This window comes from Oncorhynchus clarkii, chromosome 9 (genome assembly GCF_045791955.1).
Source record: "Oncorhynchus clarkii lewisi isolate Uvic-CL-2024 chromosome 9, UVic_Ocla_1.0, whole genome shotgun sequence".
NCBI lineage: Eukaryota > Metazoa > Chordata > Actinopteri > Salmoniformes > Salmonidae > Oncorhynchus > Oncorhynchus clarkii.
The window spans coordinates 66,070,857-66,089,716 of NC_092155.1; the positions used below are offsets into that span (position 1 = coordinate 66,070,857).

The 18,860-nt window shown below is 40.5% G+C and overlaps 2 protein-coding genes across 7 annotated transcripts in view; both read right to left on the bottom strand.

The window, feature by feature from the left end:
* The window catches only part of LOC139416811 (cAMP-dependent protein kinase inhibitor gamma-like), a 36,771-nt gene extending 25,516 nt beyond the window's left edge, over positions 1-11,255 (bottom strand). For both annotated transcript variants that reach the window (XM_071165890.1, XM_071165892.1), the window contains exon 1: positions 11,081-11,255. The gene's annotated coding sequence lies outside the window, so the exon portion shown is untranslated. The remainder of the gene's footprint in view (positions 1-11,080) is intronic.
* Positions 11,256-11,547: 292 nt separating this feature from the next.
* Positions 11,548-18,048, bottom strand: LOC139416784 (alpha-tocopherol transfer protein-like). 5 transcript variants are annotated; one of them, XR_011635129.1, is made up of 7 exons: positions 17,965-18,021; positions 17,191-17,476; positions 16,744-16,925; positions 16,126-16,319; positions 15,816-15,926; positions 14,387-15,537; positions 11,548-12,591 (listed from the first exon to the last, which is right to left on the bottom strand). XR_011635129.1 is itself a non-coding variant. In XM_071165849.1 (7 exons), the coding sequence occupies exons 2-7, from the start codon at positions 17,624-17,626 to the stop codon at positions 15,253-15,255; spliced, it is 1,080 nt and encodes a 359-aa protein (XP_071021950.1). In that variant the 5' UTR covers positions 17,627-17,699; positions 17,961-18,027; the 3' UTR covers positions 13,930-15,252. The 5 variants fall into 5 exon arrangements, 3 of the variants coding, with proteins under 3 accessions (XP_071021950.1, XP_071021952.1, XP_071021953.1); XR_011635128.1 differs by having other exon boundaries at positions 11,549-12,591; positions 17,961-18,009; XM_071165849.1 differs by lacking the exon at positions 11,548-12,591 and adding an exon at positions 17,605-17,699 and having other exon boundaries at positions 13,930-15,537; positions 17,961-18,027.
* Between the last annotated feature and the right edge of the window lie 812 nt (positions 18,049-18,860).

Below are 18,860 nucleotides of genomic sequence, written 5' to 3' on the forward strand. Positions count from 1 at the left end.
CACAGGAAGGCCATAAAGATCATCAAGGACAACAACCACCCGAGCCACTGCCTGTTCACCCCGCTATCATCCAGAAGGCGAGGTCAGTACAGGTGCATCAAAGCTGGGACCGAGAGACTGAAAAACAGCTTCTATCTCAAGGCCATCAGACTGTTAAACAGCCACCACTAACATTGAGTGGCTGCTGCCAACACACTGACTCAACTCCAGCCACTTTAATAATGGGAATTGATGGGAAATTATGTAAAATATATCACTAGCCACTTTAAAACAATGCTACCTAATATAATGTTTACATACCCTACATTATTAATCTCATATGTATATGTATATACTGTACTCTATCATCTACTGCATCTTTATGTAATACATGTATCACTAGCCACTTTAACTATGCCACTTTGTTTACATACTCATCTCATATGTATATACTGCACTCAATACCATCTACTGTATCTTGCCTATGCCGCTCTGTACCATCACTCATTCATATATCTTTATGTACATATTCTTTATCCCCTTACACTTGTGTCTATAAGGTAGTAGTTTTGGAATTGTTAGCTAGATTATTACTGCATTGTCGGAACTAGAAGAACAAGCATTTCGCTACACTCGCATTAACATCTGCTAACCATGTGTATGTGACAAATAACATTTGATTTGATTTGATTTTGATTTTAATTTGGAAAAAAGTTTGGCGTTGTTGTGACTGAATTTTCGGGGTTTTTTCTTAGCCAAACGTGATGAACAAAACGGAGCGATTTCTCCTACACAAATAATATTTTTGGAAAAAATGAACATTTGCTATCTAACTGAGTCTCCTCATTGAAAACATCCGAAGTTCTTCAAAAGGTAAATTATTTTATTTGAATGCTTTTCTTATTTTTGTGAAAATGTTGCCTGCTGAATGCTAGGCTTAATGCTATGCTAGGCTATCAATACTCTTACACAAATCCTTGTGTAGCTATGGTTGAAAAGCATATTTTGAAAATCTGAGATGACAGTGTTGTTAACAAAAGGCTAAGCTTGTGAGTGAATATATTCCTTTCATTTGCGATTTTCATGAATAGTTAACGTTGCGTTATGGTAATGAGCTTGAGGCTGATTACGCTCCCGGATACGGGATTGCTCGACGCTAGAGGTTAATAGACCAATAAGAATTTCCAAACCTCTGCCAATAACAGCTACTTTTTTATATTGTTTTACTCAAACCAATCCCAGACAGCCCTAGCAAAATTCTTGCTTGAGAAATTGCGCTTTGTAAAGAAGCTGTTTATTTATGACCATTTTAATTGAAAACAATCACAGAGTCGTGACGTGACTATTGTGATGACAGTAGGTAATTATTCAATTAATAACAATGTTTAATTATTACGCTATTAAATTAGTCATGTAACAATTAACTTATTAGGAATTTAGGGCACCACGGGAAAAGTTTATTTAACGAGTTACCGTCTCCAGAATTAACTTAAAACAACAATAAATCCCTAGCGGACAAACACAATGACACTTGTTACACAAGATGGAGATTTAAAGAGAGCAAGAGAGAAAGACAAGCAACACTTTGATATATTTGTAAACTACGCTTAGTTTAGCACTAATACCTTGCCCCGAACTGCCGTTCCTTTAGGTAAGACGTAATGTAATGATGTATTTACACACTGAAGGTCTTCCTGGTGTATCTCTGTTGGGCCCTCTGATGTCCTTGTCTTTCATTCTCAGGTGTAAGTCTCTGATTGTCCACAAGAGGTCACAATGTCCTTAGTTGTCTGTGTACTTGCACTCGTTCTGGAAGAGGGGTCTCCAGAGGACAGCTAATCAGCCATGTCGATGATCCCAGAGTGGTGATGAAAGCAGTGTAGGACACGATGATTCAAGGAGAATACAGTGCCTTGCGAAAGTATTCGGCCCCCTTGAACTTTGCGACCTTTTGCCACATTTCAGGATTCAAACATAAAGATATAAAACTGTATTTTTTTGTGAAGAATCAACAACAAGTGGGACACAATCATGAAGTGGAACGACATTTATTGGATATTTCAAACTTTTTTAACAAATCAAAAACTGAAAAATTATTCAGCCCCTTTACTTTCAGTGCAGCAAACTCTCTCCAGAAGTTCAGTGAGGATCTCTGAATGATCCAATGTTGACCTAAATGACTAATGATGATAAATACAATCCACCTGTGTGTAATCAAGTCTCCGTATAAATGCTCCTGCACTGTGATAGTCTCAGAGGTCCGTTAAAAGCGCAGAGAGCATCATGAAGAACAAGGAACACACCAGGCAGGTCCGAGATACTGTTGTGAAGAAGTTTAAAGCCGGATTTGGATACAAAAAGATTTCCCAAGCTTTAAACATCCCAAGGAGCACTGTGCAAGCGATAATATTGAAATGGAAGGAGTATCAGACCACTGCAAATCTACCAAGACCTGGCCGTCCCTCTAAACTTTCAGCTCATACAAGGAGAAGACTGATCAGAGATGCAGCCAAGAGGCCCATGATCACTCTGGATGAACTGCAGAGATCTACAGCTGAGGTGGGAGACTCTGTCCATAGGACAACAATCAGTCGTATATTGCACAAATCTGGCCTTTATGGAAGAGTGGCAAGAAGAAAGCCATTTCTTAAAGATATCCATAAAAAGTGTTGTTTAAAGTTTGCCACAAGCCACCTGGGAGACACACCAAACATGTGGAAGAAGGTGCTCTGGTCAGATGAAACCAAAATTGAACTTTTTGGCAACAATGCAAAACGTTATGTTTGGCGTAAAAGCAACACAGCTCATCACACTGAACACACCATCCCCACTGTCAAACATGGTGGTGGCAGCATCATGGTTTGGGCTTGCTTTTCTTCAGCAGGGACAGGGAAGATGGTTAAAATTGATGGGAAGATGGATGGAGTCGACTTTAACTCTGTTGAACTCTGCATCCAGCAAATTAGTAGATAAAGCATGTCTGGTTGGAGGGGTGTATGCTGGTCAAAGAACATTTAGAAATGTCTTCCAATACACATTGCCTGTGAGCATGAGAGGTGAACCAGTTGCAGACACAGCTCGATCAAGACATTCATCAGCACATCTGACTACGGTCCTCCTTTGAGTCAAAAACACTTCTGATTCCAGGAGGACCATGAGCTGTTACTATCGATAAGGTGTCCAATTCATCATTCGTCTTTTTTTTTTTTGACACAGTATTTGCAAATGCACACAGCTTTTCTTTCTACATTAGCTGCAATGAAATGTCTCCACACATCAGAAAGTGCCCGTGGCATTTCCCTGTAAAGGTTAGAAAAAAATGAATTTAAAAAACGAATACAATTTCATGTACAGATAAATAGTTAAGAACTTAGATTAAACAACTCCTTTGTAAGATAAATGTTTTAAAAATGAAACATGTTAGAAAACAGGTGAATTAACACTCCTCAGATAGCAGGCTCAAGCAAGCTAAAGTTAGAAATGACATAAAACACACTTTTCTGTAGGCTACTATTTACTAGTTTAAAAAAAATAAAAAAAATTGCATGTATGCCATATAAAATGTATTCACGCCACCCAGTATTATCATCAAAACTTACCAGAAAGCATGTAGTCCTTGGCTCAGACAGTGTAGTTGTGTGGGATCAACAGCATCTCATTAGTGTGCAAGATCTTGAGAATCAGCTGTACATGTAATGGAAGAGTGCACTGTACATGTGATGGAAGAATGCACTATGCATGCAGAGGGTTACAATTCCATTGGGGATAGTTTAACCTAAATATGCCACCAGACCTAGAATTGCCTTGTGTATCCCACAAAGGTTCACCGTTATAAGCTAACTTTTTTTGATGAATTTAAGCGATATTCCCAAAATACCCGGTCTTAACTTCCCATGGAAAATGTACGGAAATTTAACAGATCGTTTCCAAACCTAAACGTAACTGATTAGTTTGTTTTTTGTAATCGGATTTTATGTAACTGATTACATGCACTTGTTACTGTCACGTCCTGACCATAGAGAGCCTTTATTTTCTATGGTGGAATAGGTCAGGGCGTGACTGGGGAGGTTAGTCTAGTTTTTATTTTCTATGTGGGGTTCTAGGTTGTTTTTTCTATGTTGGTTTCGGTATGATTCCCAATTAGAGGCAGCTGGCTATCGTTGTCTTTAATTGGGGATCATACTTAAGTAGCATTTTTCTATCTGTGGGTTATGGGAGTGTATGTTTTGAGTTAGTGTTGTGGTCACGGTTTATTCGTTGTTGGTTTATTGTTTTGTCTTTGCTAAAGTTTCACTTCTTTAATAAATTGTGTGGAACTCAACGTACGCTGCGCCTTGGTCCGTTAATTCTACAAACGACCGTGACAGTTACTCCCCAACCCTGAATGTAGTAAATTTAAATTATGGAGCAATTAAATCTGCATTGCTAGTTGGTTACCCACACGTTATTGGGATATTAACGTTATTCTAAGAGGGACTCAATCATACCCACTTATCCCTCATTCAAAGTGAAGGGTAATATGAAAATCATATGGCGCACGACAAATTAAAGACAAGGAGTTAATTCGGATCAAAACGAATAAAAAAATCTATGGTCTATAGATGAGTGTGTATGCCTGCGTGTCTATAATATAATTGTGCATAAGTACTACTTTTCTTCCTGACAGTCACTTGGTCACAAGAAAGAAAGGGTGGTTGTGGTACTTAACTCTTTCCCAGCCAATGATGGAGCTAAAAATCAAATGTCCTATAGCCTAGTCTAACTACAGAGCATGGAACATGGTTAGGTCAGTGGAGTACTGAGTAGGTCACTACTGACAAAACACAGCCTGCAAATGTGTAAACACATCTCCCATAATTAGAGAGGGAGTAGAAGACTAAAATATAATGCCCATTAATAGTTATGAATGTACACACATGCTGGATATTTCTATAGATTGGAGATTGCCTCCAGCCTCCAGTATTTATGCTGCAGTAGTTTGTCGGGGGGCTAGGGTCAGTTTGTTATATCTGGAGTACTTCTCCTGTCCTATCCGGTGTCCTGTGCGACTTTAAGTTTGCTCTCTCTAATTCTGTTTTTCTCTCTCGGAGGACCTGAGCCCTAGGACCATGCCTCAGGACTACCTGACATGATGACTCCTTGCTGTCCCCAGTCCACCTGGCCGTGCTGCTGCTCCAGTTTCAACTGTTTCAACTGCCTTATTATTATTGGACCATGCTGGTCATTTATGAACATTTGAACATCTTGGCCATGTTCTGTTATAATCTCCACCCAGCACAGCCAGAAGAGGACTGGCCACCCCACATAGCCTGGTTCCTCTAGGTTTCTTCCTAGGTTTTGGCCTTTTTAGGGAGTTTTTCCTAGCCACCGTGCTTCTACACCTGCATTGCTTGCTGTTTGGGGTTTTAGGCTGGGTTTCTGTACAGCACTTTGAGATATCAGCTGATGTACGAATGGCTATATAAATAAATTTGATTTGATATAGAGCAACCAAATGCTTTACACATTTTAGACTGAAGTCTGTGGGCACTATGCTTATAGTTCTGGATCGCTTCTCTCCGTCCAGTAACATATTTTGTATTGTGTAAGAAAGATAGTCCTGAATACTAGGGATGCACTGATGTGACATTTTTGGCCGATACCGATATCCAATATTCAAAATTTTAGAGGCCTTTTAAGTATTCTAGTACAGTTAAATAGTTAACACACACACACAGCGGTCTAAGGCACTGCATCTCAGTGCAAGAGGCGTCACTACAGTCCCTGGTTTGAATCCAGGCTGTCTCACATCCGGCCGTGATTGGGAGTCCCATAGGGCAGTGCACAATTGGTCCAGCACCGTCCGGGTCTGGCAGTCATTGTAAATAAGAAGTTGTTCTTAAATTACTTGCCTAGATAAATAAGTCACACACACACACATTATGTTGATGGCATTTACATGTCCCCATTACCAGTAAAACATCATCAAAACCTTTTTCACTTAATTGCTGTGCTGTTACATTGTTACTTTGTTCAGTCATTTAATTCTCAACCAGGATTTCCTTATACATGTCGAGCAGTGAAGTTTCAGCTGTCTGTCCATGGCCTCTCTTCCTCGGTGCACACCGTCACTGTGTCCGTTTCCATCTTGTCCAGCTGTGTATTTTTTTTATTTTACCTTTAACTAGGCAAGTCAGTTAAAAACAAATTCTTATTTTCAATGACAGCTTAGGAACAGTAGGTTAACTGCCTGTTCAGGGGCAGAACGACAGATTTGTACCTTGTCAGCTCGGGGGTTTGAACTTGCAACCTTCCAGTTACTAGTCCAACGCTCTAACCACTAGGCTACCCTGCCGTGTCCAGCTGTGTATGTAACATTTCATGTAAACCCTGTTTCTTGTCTGCGTAAAAGTAGCGGTCCTTGTACCTAGCACCGAGCATGGTGGCGACACTAAAGAGACAGAGAGAATGCCACAAATCGCTTGTTCACAGCCTCAAGTACTTTTGTAAATTTAACCCCACGGTCTGTATTGGCAGTTTTGTTGAGCAGCCGTTTCAATGCCATGACAGAGGGTATCACGCCCGCTGCAGACGCAGTTGATAAGCTTATTTCGCAAGTTTTTCGAATGGCGCTAAGAGTGTTTTCATGTTGCCAAGTTAACGTTCAGCAGCGGTATGAGAACGAGCACATTCTTGAGCATGCAATACGGCTTCCCTCCATATGAAATCCTTGCCTACCTGGTTAAATAAGGGTTAAATCAAATAAAAATCGACCCACTGTGCGGTCAGACTCAGCATGCTCATGGGGCTGACATCGCTGGTCCAAATGTCAGTTGTGAAGCTAATAGCAGTGACGCTCATATGTACGTTTCAACAATACTGTAACTCCAGTAGGGCAACATCTGAAAAATAATGTGTACTGGGGCTTGACCAGCCGGCGAAAGCCAACGTCATCCACAACAGAGGACGGTTGATTGTCAAGGTCAATAAATTCCATTATCTTGGCATCAACAGGTTTTGCCTTTGAGTTGTATCGCTGAAATGTTCTTACTTTCAAATGACTGCTCGACTTTAACTAGTTGTTGGAAGTGTGCGCTTAGTATTTTTCTGTTTTTGTTCTGTGTAGCGCTGTGTTTTCGTGGCGTCATTACGTCATCTACCTACGTTATTAGGTATGCACGTCAGCTTTGACATCGGTTTTGCATATCGGCGTTAAGCTAGATATCGGGCCGATGCCGATGTTGGCATTTTTAGCTAATATTGGCCGATTCTGATATGCTCACCGATATATCATGCATCCCTACTGAACACTCTTAATTGGTGGCAGGTAGCTGGCCAATGGTTGCTGGTTTGAATCCCCATGCCGACTAGGTGAGAAATCTGTTGATGTGCCCTTGAGCAAGGCACTTAACCCTAATTGCTCCTGTAAGATGCTCTGGATAAGCGCATCTACTAAAAGACAAATTTAATAGTATGACAGCTCTAGAGTCAGTAGCACAACACATCAGTAGGAGTTGGCAAGATAGCCCAACCAGATCTGGGACCAGACACAAAAAATGTACTTCCTGAAGGAAGCAAGTAATAACTACAAGATGATAAAACAACCATACACAACCAACCCTTACAACTGACCCTTATCCCCAACCCAACAAAACATACATTTCACACTCGTCCAGAGTACTGTATTCAATCTTAATTTTTCCATTGCTAATAATGTTATTGGCCACTATCAACACAACAGCAGACATCCATTAGCTAAAGGGAAAGTTGGAGGAAGAGGAGAGTGATGCTGGTAGTGCCACTGCTGCACTGCAGATATACAGTACATGACCTCATTATTGTTGATCCATGAAGCTGCAATATGTAACTTTTTTGGTATTTTTTCCCCCATCTTTTAGTTTCAGTGTTGTACACCAGCTTCAAACAGCTGAAAATACATTTTTGGTTATTGAAAATACAATTCACAGCGGTTTAGATGGTACAATGATTCTCTACTTCTCTACTGAAATTAGCTGCACTATTAGAATTTTAGCAGCCAGGAAATGGCAGAGCGATTTCTGCATAGTGCACCTTTAAATAACTATCTGTACGATAAAAAAAATGTTAAGTGTTTTTCGACCCTGGTCCTACAGGTGTGTGCAGGCTTATGTGCAAGCTCATATCAACTGATTCAGCTAATGGTATTGTTTGTCAGGTGTTTGTGCTGCCTGTCTTGAACAAAACCCTGAAAATACACATAGTATCCCTACAGGACCATCAGAAACATGTCGAGGGGTGTATACACTATAAACCGAACCGATGACTACCTGAACTTAAATTTTCTGTTAAGTTAGTTTGCACTAAAGCAGGTATTCCCAAACTGAGGTACAAGTAGGGTAAATGCAATGTCGTTGGGGGTACGCCAAATAAAAATGATTCATATTTAAAAATATATATTTTCCAATGGGGCTATACATTTGGTTGTTTTTTTTCCTCCCCGAGTAGCCTCGTTTCACTGGCAAAAATGTAATTAAGCCATCTAGTGTTCAGCGAAATAACGTCAAATACAGGTAGCCTAGTCAAATAAGTAACATCCAATCACATTAACCATTACTCTCCACGGGAAACCGTCACTCTTGCCCAGACATTTAGAAACGAAACATGACAATTTGAAAGATAAGCCACGGGAGTTTTTTGAACAAGAATAAAGACGACTTTCGAGTAGTAAGACAAAAGCAACAGACACCATTAAGAAGGGGCTAGAAGTGTCGTATATGGTGCGCTACCTAGTGGCTAGACAGGCAAGCCCCATACTATTGTGGAGGACTTAATTCTTCCTGCTGCCGCAGATATGGTTGGGACCATGCTGGGGGAAACGGACAAAAAACTATACAGACAATGCCTTCCTCAAACAACACTGTCCCACGACACATCAGTGACATGGCAGGAGATGTTTTGAAACAATTACTGCTTCGCATACAAGCCAGTGAATTCTATGCATTACAGCTGGATGAGTCAACAGACGTGGCGGGCCTGGCAAGGCTCCTAGTATATGTCTGTTACGTTTATGGGGGGTCAATTAAGGAAGACATCCTCTTCTGCAAACCACTGGAATCCAGGACAACAGGAGAGGAGAAAGTACTGGACGGACAGCTTTGTGATGTCAAAAGGACTTTGGTGGTTAAGATGTGATGGTATCTGAAATGATGGCGCAAAAGCCATGGCAGGGAAACATAGTGGAGTGGTAATACGCCTGCAAGCAGTTGCTCCTGATGCCATTTGGGTACACTGCAGCATCCACCAAGAGGCTCTTGCTGCCAAGCGAATGCCTGACAGCTTGAAATATGTTTTGGATACTACAGTGAAAATGGTTAACTTTGTTAAAGCAAGGCCCCTGAACTCGTGTAACTTCTGCATTATGCAATGACATGGGCAGCGACCATGTAACGCTGTGACGCTAGTTATCAAGGGGGAAAGTATTGACACGTTTTTTTTAAATTGAGAGACGAGCCTAAAGTTCTTTACCGACCATAATTTTCACTTGTCTGACCGCTTGCATGATGACGAGTTTCTCACACGACTGGCCCTATCTGGATTATGTTTTTTCTCACCTTAATGATCTCTATCTAGGATTACATGGACTCTCCATAACTATATTCAATGTGCAGGACAGACTTGAGGCTATGATTAAGAAGTTGGAGATCTTTTCTGTCTGCATTAACAAGGACAACACACAGGTCTTTCCATCATTCTATGATTTTTTGTGTGCAAATGATCTCAAACTTACGACAATGTCAAATGTGATAGAGCGAAGCACCGGAGTGAGATAGGTGCACAATTTCGCAGGTACTTTCCCGAAACGGACGGAACAAACTGGATTCGTTATCCCTTTCATGCCCTGCCTCCAGTCCACTTACCGATATCTGAACAAGAGAGCCTCATCTAAATTGCAACAAGCGGTTCTGTGAAAATTTTATTTAATCAGAAGCCACTGCCAGATTTCTGGATTGGCCTGCGCTCAGTGTCTCCTGCATTGGCAAATTGCACTGGTAAGACACTGATGCCCTTTGCAACCACATACCTGTGTGAGAGTGGATTCTCAGCCCTTACTAGCATGAAAACTAAATACAGGCACAGACTGTGTGGATATGCCCAAAAACGTGTCAATACTCTCTCCAATACAGCCCAACATTGCTGAGTTATGTGCAACCTTTCAAGCACACCATTCACCTCCATTCACCTCTGGTGAGTTATTCACAATTTTCAATGAACAAATAAGGTTTTACATGTAAGATGGTAAAATAAAGAGCAAAATTGATTTATTATTATTTGTGCCCTGGTCCTCTAAGATCTCTGTCACTTCCCATGAGCCGGGTTATGACACAAACTCACACTCATTCTTATGTTTAATAAATGTATAGTGTGTGTGGCAGGCTTAAAATGATGGCAATAAACAACATTTGAGAGTGCGCTGACCCTGGTGAGTTGGTACGCGGCTGAAGGTTGAATGTGTGAAGGGGGTACAGGACTATTAAAAGTTGAGGAACAACAGCTATAGCCTACACCTAGCCTCTAGCCTACACCTATCCTACAGACTACAGCTATCCTTACTGACCTTCAACAATTAAGTTAAATGGTATTTGTTGAAATCCCTCTGTCAAGACCATTGTAAAAGGCATAAGAAAATGTGTTTTTTTTTTTAAATTAGTGTATTTGGTTATTTCACAAGATCAGTTTATTTGTTCTGCTAAGTGAGATAATTAGCTGAACTTGTCTAGGGCTATCTGTTGATACGCAAAACTGAAAAGGTTGAATAAAACGTGGAAGATGGTGTTAAAATATTGGAGCAGTCCAATTTGTCCCAATTTCACATTCAAATCGCCCAGAATAGAGGATAGGCAGTAGCCTATATTCCACCAGACGAGACCACCTACATTGTTCAAGTATAGATAGGCATTCCACTGAGTAAATAACAAAATAAAACGTCCCTCAAGTGCCTAATGTAGGCAAGTTTGACGAACACACGACCTGCATCAAAATCAGAACAAATTCCTCGTAACCAAATGTGCATCCGCCGAGGTTGCGCGGCAACAGTCATTTTCACATAAACATTGTTATAGTGTAACAAAAAGACATGACTAACCTTGATTCGGTAGCCTTAATTATCCACTTGATACAATCGGATCAAACACCAATTCAGTTTCCGGGCCCTTCTGCAACACGTAATGTAAATCTTACAGCGATGAAGTCTCATAAAGCGGGAATGTTTCTCTGGCAACCTCCCGAAACAATGAGGGAAGGTTAGGTCTTCAAACAGCTGTTTCCAAAATGGAGTTAGCCATTCCACAGCCAATCAGACATCGTCTTGTGATCCAGGCTCACATTTCACTCACGCTGAAACTCTTCACAACTTCAAATATGAAAACGAATAGAATGTGACAAAATTAAGCTTTCGACTAGGCCTAATTCTCAAGTCGCATAAAGCCTAAACGACAGCCAACTGGGCAATCTGGGAATTGACTAAAATAGATTGTGTTGTGTTCTATTCTACCCAATGAAACCATCCTCTGTACTGGACATGTAGGCCTAGGGTTTTGCAAAACAAACATCTGAATTTGAAATGTGTTTATTCATCTATTGCTATTGATCAATGGAGGCCTACTCTAAAATATGAAGAGACTGCAGACATGCTTAGACATCTTAGAGAAATAAATGGATTAGCTAATTACAATATAACATTGTGGAATGTAACTTAATGACAAAATATATATTTTTTAAACAATTTGGCCTTTCATAAAATGAAGAAAATATAAACTCATGAGTATACAACACATTATGAACACCTGTTTCCATGACATTGAATGACCAGGTGAAAGCTATGATCCCTTATTGATGTCACTTGTTAAATCCACTTCAATCAGTGTAGATGAAGGGAAGGAGACAGGTTAAAGGAACTCAATATTAGGAAGGTGTTCCTAATGTTTGGTATACTCTTTGTCTATTGAGTAAGTTCATCTGCACAATATAACCTAACCTCTAAATGGTCCATGGTAATAATAAAATATTTGGCACAATGACATAGCTCCAGTGTTGCTGGGTGGGTATCCCCATAGCTGGCTTCTGTACCCTGGGTTGAGATTGTAACTGGTAAAACAAAACCTTATGGACCAGTTTCCAGATCACAGCATAGGCAATTTCAATGGCGAATTTCCCTTGAACATGCTTTTTAGTCTAGGACTAGGGTTAATCTGTGTCCAGGAAACCTGCCCTAAGTGTTGTTAATGCAAAGAAAACACAAAGTAGCTGTATCTATCTGTAACGTTACATATCAAAATAGTCTGTGGATTCAAACTTGTCTAGAACAGTGCATAAACATGGCCATTTCATCTACATACTAGCTATTAAATGTCAAAAATGTCCATGTAATTTGAGCTATGTTAACTTTAATGTAATACTGTAGTTAGTACTTTTATATCATACAACTATCCACAATTTACAATGCTAGTGGTGGAAATCAAATCAGCATGAGTGACAACTGATCATATTAATACTAATTTAACTAGTCCTGAACAAATGTGCATCAATATTGCTTTGGTGTCACACTGTCATTTAGGTACACTACCATTCAAAAGTTTGAGGTCACTTAGAAATGTCCTCGTTTTTGAAAAGCACGTTTTTTTGTCAATTAAAATAACATCAAGTTGATCAGAAATACAGTGTAGACATTGTTATTGTTGTAAATTACTATTGTAGCTGGAAATGGCTGACTTTCAATGGAATATCTTCATAGATGTACAGAGGCCCATTATCAGCAACCATCACTCCTGTGTTCCAATGACACGTTGTGTTAGCTAATCCAAGTTTATCATATTTAAAAGCTAATTTATAATTAGAAAACCATTTTTCAATTATGTTAGCACAGCTGAAAACTGTTCTGATTAAAGAAGCAATAAAACTGGCTGCCTTTAGACTAGTTGAGTATCTGGAGCATCAGCATATTTGGGTTCAATTACAGGCTCAAAATGGCCAGTAACAAAGAACTTTCTTCTGAAACTCGTCAGTCTATTCTTGTTCTGAGAAATGAAGGCTATTCCATGCAAGAAATTGCCCAGAAACTAAAGATCTCAAACAACGCTGTGTACTACTCACAGAACAGCACAAACTGTCTAACCAGAATAGAAAGAGGAGTGGGAGGCCCCGGTGCACAACTGAGCAAGAGGACAAGTACAATAGTGTCTAGTTTGAGAAACAGACAACTCACAAGTCCTCAACTGGCAGCTTCATTAAATAGTACCCGCAAAACACCAGTCTCAACATCAACAGTGAAGAGGCAACTCAAGGATGCTGGCCTTCTAGGCAGAGTTGCAAAGAAAAAGCCAAATCTCAGACTGGCCAAAAAAAAGATGGGGAAAAAGAACACACACACTGGACAGAGAAACTCTGCCCTGAAGGCCAGCATCCTAGAGTCGCCTCTTCACTGTTGATGTTGAGACTGGTGTTTTACGGATAATATTTAATGAACTTTCTCAAACTAGACACTAATGTACTTGTCCTCTTGCTCAGTTGTGCACCGGGGCCTCCCACTCTTTCTATTCTGGTTAGAGTCAGTTTGCGCTGTTCTGTGAGTAGTACACCGCGTTGTACGAGATCTTCAGTTCCTTGACAATTTCTCGCATGGAATAGCCTTCATTTCTCAGAACAAGAATAGACTGACGAGTTTCAGAATAAAGTTATTTGTTACTGGCCATTTTGAGCCTGTAATTGAACCCACAAATGCTGATGCTCCAGATACTCAACCAGTCTAAAGGCCAGTTTTATTGCTTCCTTAATCAGAACAGATTTCAGCTGTGCTAACATAATTGCAAAAGGGTTTTCTAAAGATCAATTAGCCTTTTAAAATGATACACTTGGATTAGCTAACACAACATGCCATTGGAACACAGGAGTGATGGTTGCTGATAATGGGCCTCTGTACACCTATGTAGATATTCCTTTTTTTTTCTTCTTTTTTAATTTTTTTTTTAAATCAACCGTTTCCAGCTACAATAGTAATTTACAACACTAACGTCTACACTGTATTTCTGATCAATTTGATATTATTTTAATGGAAAAAGTGTTTCTTTCAAAAACAAGGACATTTCAAAGTGACCTCAAACTTTTGAATGGTAATGTAGGTACACTGCCATGTAGGTACACTTTAGGCTTTGGCGCTCAGTAACTCAGACATTACAGGTCTTGAGTGGTTCAGGAAGAGCATGGCGCCAGCAAAGGCAAGTTCATGGGTTTCAATTCCTGCTGGAATTACATACACATGCTACAATTGTACGCTATCCACTCACTGCACTGTACGTTGCTTTGGATAAAAGTGGCATACTTGTATGATTACATACAAATTAAACCGCATTCATAACCCCTTGCATATCTATCATTATCAAAAATAGATTAAGGCAAAGTATGTGTCCTGTAACTACATGGTGTTTGAATATCACCTTGCTGATGAAGAGCCTCGGTACGTGTATTCTGTAACTACATGGTGTTTGAATATCACCATGCCGATGAAGAGCCTCAGTACATGTATTCTGTAACTACATGGTGTTTGAATATCACCATGCCGATGAAGAGCCTCGGTACTTGTATTCTGTAACCACATGGTGTTTGAATATCACCATGCCTGCCGATGAAGAGCCTCAGTACATGTATTCTGAGAAATTAAGGAGAAAGTGGAAGTGAGTGGCATTTCAAATGGGCACAGTCGAACGTCTTCCTCTATGGGAAATAAATCTTACAATGGAAATCAGAGCCATTTTAAAACTGAGGCACAAACTACTAAATAAGTAAACATGCATTAGCAGCTCCTGTAAAGCTTCCTTACCAGAACCTAAAGTTGCCTTATGCTTGGCCAATGTGGAGTGTAGTAGGCCCCATAATCATTTTGATCTCAAAGGTAAAAACGGATCCTGTATCAGCACTCCTACTCTTGAGACACTTTTTGAATATGGGCCCAGACATCTCTTCCTGTAGTGATTTCTACTAAATAACTTTTGCTGCATTTATACAGGCAGCCTTATTCTGATTGGTCAAAAGACTAATTAGTGAAAAACAATCAGATCTAAAAAATATCTGATGTGATTGGTCAAAAGAACAATTAGTGGAAAAAATCAACAGTGGTGTCCTCAGTCTGGTCGCAGATCTAGTTCTGTTTAACCAACTATGGTCAATGTCACATCAATGACCATAGGAGTTGGCAAGACAGCACAAACACATCTGGGACCAGGCTAGTGTCCTCATAGTAGCGAGAGGTGGTGGTGGTCATTATCAGTAACAGTAGTAGAGCTGAGAGCGTAGCCCTCTGAAGGTGTCATCATCCCTGGCACCACCACCAGGCTGCTCCCCTTCAAACAGCATGGAGTCTGGGAGGACTACGCCCTCTAGAGGATCTGGCTGGCAGAACTCCACTATAAACTCCTCCTCAGAGTCCAGTAATGTCTTTGACCAGGCTGACATGTCAAGGTGTCTGGCCACTCCACCATACTCCTCTGGCAGGACGGATTGAGGAATTTTGCGGTGCAGAGAGCGCAGGTCTGACCCGTGGAGAACGTACTGTATGAAAAAATAAGGGAATTATGTTAGGCTGATGTCACACAATCACAAAGGATCCTACAGTACTTCAAGAGGGCTTCTGCCACATGTTCATTTGATTAGGTTTATTCATAATGGCTTTAAAACACTTTGGAAATCACTGAAATCATATCACAACTGTTATACGAGATAAATGTAATCTGAATGCAGTGATCAAATTAACAGGTTACCATGTACAGAAAAAGGAGGATATGTAGAAAGACTCCATATTATGTAAAATACAAAGAAATGAAACTCACCCTCTCTGCCATCTTCTCCTTCAGGAAAGGCTTAATTATTGCAAAGATCCCTTTGAAAATCCGGGGCTCATTTATGATGTTAACAGCCTTAATTCTTATTGGGAAGCTATCCTGAAATCCAACATTAAAATGTCTGTTATTGACAGAAGACACAAGCCATATCTCGAGGGTGTTATGTTTTCAACAAAACATATTTGATAAGATGGAAGATATATTCTAGATAGACCTCAGTGTATTTTGATCATGCTGTCATGGGTGACAATCTCAAAACTTAAATAACAGAACAATAACAAGGTCTTTGATGGCTTACCTGAAGGATGCTGACAACCTTCTTGGCCAGGAACGGGCCCGGATTGGATGCCTGGGACAAGCCTACCCCAGTGTAGTCTGCTAAGATGACGATCCCATTCACCTGAGTCTCCTCTGGCTGAATCAGCTTCTCCAGAGTCAGATAAATGGCCCGGATGTTGTCCTCAAATGGATAGTCATTTGCTTTCCATTTTCCTGTTGTAAAATAACGTATATTTAGTAACTCTGAAAAAGGCCAAGCATAGGACAATCAGAAACCGTTTTAGCAAGGCTATTATCGGACATGTTTTCAAGATTTAAAAAATTATAGATGTTTATGGGCAGCTATTAACACCTATGTCATGCATTATACATAGGTCATAAGGGATAGTAAGTAAATGCACTTATAATGCCGGTTTGGGTAAAGCAGACAACCAATTTCCGTCTTGTATGAATTAATAAAGTATTCTATTATATGAAGAGGGTGTTCATATAAAGTATTATTTTATTATTCTATGAAGACAGTGTTCATATAAAGTATTTCCAAATAAAGATCAAAAAATGAGTTAGAGCGCTTCAAGGACATAAAACCCTTCTAGGACATAAAAGAACAGTAGATAGTGTGAGCTAACACACTGACCAGGTCTGAGACAGAGGATGTAGCATCCATTAAGGTCCGGATGGGGCAGAACAGTCAGGAAGCCCAGGTCTAACACATGTTTGACCGTGGAGGGCTTTAGGTCCTGGAAGACCTCGGGCCAGGCCCGCCGGCTGGTGTGGTAGTTGAGGAGCAGCTGCATGGCACGGTCATAGTCAAACTTCCTGTTGGATGGACAAGGAGACGGGACAGGTCATCATTATGTAAGCTTCAAGATAGAACATCTTCAATAAGATGACACCAGGGCCCTTATTCATAAAGTGCCTTAGAGTATAAGTGCTGATATAGGATCAGCTTTGCCATTCAAATCATAATAATATGATTTTATGGACAGGGGGACCTGATCCTAGATCAGATGCTTAAGGTCAGTTTCCTGGATCATTGTACAGAGAGCATTATGGGTAGTTACTGTAGTGCATCATGCTTTACCTGGCACGTAGGAAGCGCAGGAGAAAGGCATCGTCCAGCCTGGTCCGGAGGTTAGGCTGCTCCTTCAGCACCATGTCCCTCAGGGCCTGTGCGTCTCTCAGCCTCCACTCTGGCTTCTCCTGTAGCTCCTCCCGGGCCTTGGCCACCAGCTCAGGAGTCAGAGTGCAGGAGTATACGGGCGGGGGAGGGCCAGGGAACCAGTGACCTGCCGCTGGTTGTTCCAGACAAGGAGACCCAAGATCAATGTGCCTCATGGGCTCACTTTCTTCAGACATCATTTTGGCCACTAAAATTTGTATGAATACCACATAAATGTCGGGATTAAACAACACAGCAGAAATATTCGTGGTACAAAAAAAATGGATTGGAGAGCATCACAAGACCGTAGAAGGACGTGCGAAATACCACAATTACCGCTAGACATCGCTGAGGTCATCAGCAATTAGTCATACACTGTAGCCACACAATTGACTGTATTCTCTAGTTTAGCAGACGGCAACAGCAGTGACCTAAACAAAATACATATCTTGAAAACATTGCCTTGTAAACATTTATACATTTATCATAATTGCTGATTTTGACAGCGCTGCACTCGTGAAGCTGAGGCTAGCTGCACGCCACTGCGGCTTCAGAATACCAGCCAATGGAATTAGTATTTCCAGGGTCGATTTTTTTATGTAATATATCATAATTCCATGTCGATTTTCTGAACGTTTTATCAAGACAAATGCTTGCTAATTCATAACAGAACCTGTTAACAACAAACCAACCTGCCTGGAGCAATCCGCGGACAGTTCCGGGTGGTGCGACATTTCTTCTCTCGTTGGAGAGTGTGATGAGCTGCGTCACTCTTCTTCTTCTTCTATGGTTATATTGGCGATTGCAGAATTGAATGTGCATCCCGCATTCCACTGTTCAGAATTGAAACAAGACTCCCCCAAAAACAGGCTCCCACAAATATTTTTTAATAACGACCAAATTACCACATTTTTTTTTTACCAAATCAAACAACCAAAATGTTAAAAATAAATGAACACATCTGATCCTTACACAGGCTGAAGGGGAGACTAGGCTGCAGGACTTACTACATTGTAACAACAAATCATAATCAAAACTCACTTCATTCTATTTAGATGGTGATTTTGGTAGCCTACTACTGTAATGAATCTCTTGGTTTGTCTTTTGTGTGATATAGCCACAGCTAAATATGCTATTAGGAATTGTGTTGGCTTTAGTTTTATTTATTTTCAATTAGCATTCATGCATTTATGTGTATTAAATAAAACATATAATTTATGATACACTTGATATTTCATCCTCGTCAGCCCGTCAGCCTAAAACTGTTAACCTAAATTAAATCCAGGTTTTATACGCACATTGTCTCCAATAGATGGTGCAATTGCACCACAGACTTCAGATGATAGGTTTACACCGACACCAGGGATAGGCAACTTGGCCTACACCCCTAGTGTAGGTTTTAGGCCTATCATTCACTTTTCATCGGAGTGGATTGGTCCCCGTTGCTGACAGGTGTATAAAATTGAGCACACAGCCATGCAATCTCCATAGACAAACATTGGCAGTTGAATGGCCCATACTGAAGACCTTAGTGACTTTCAACGTGGCACCATCACAGGATGCAACCTTTCTAACGAGTCAGTTTGTCAAAT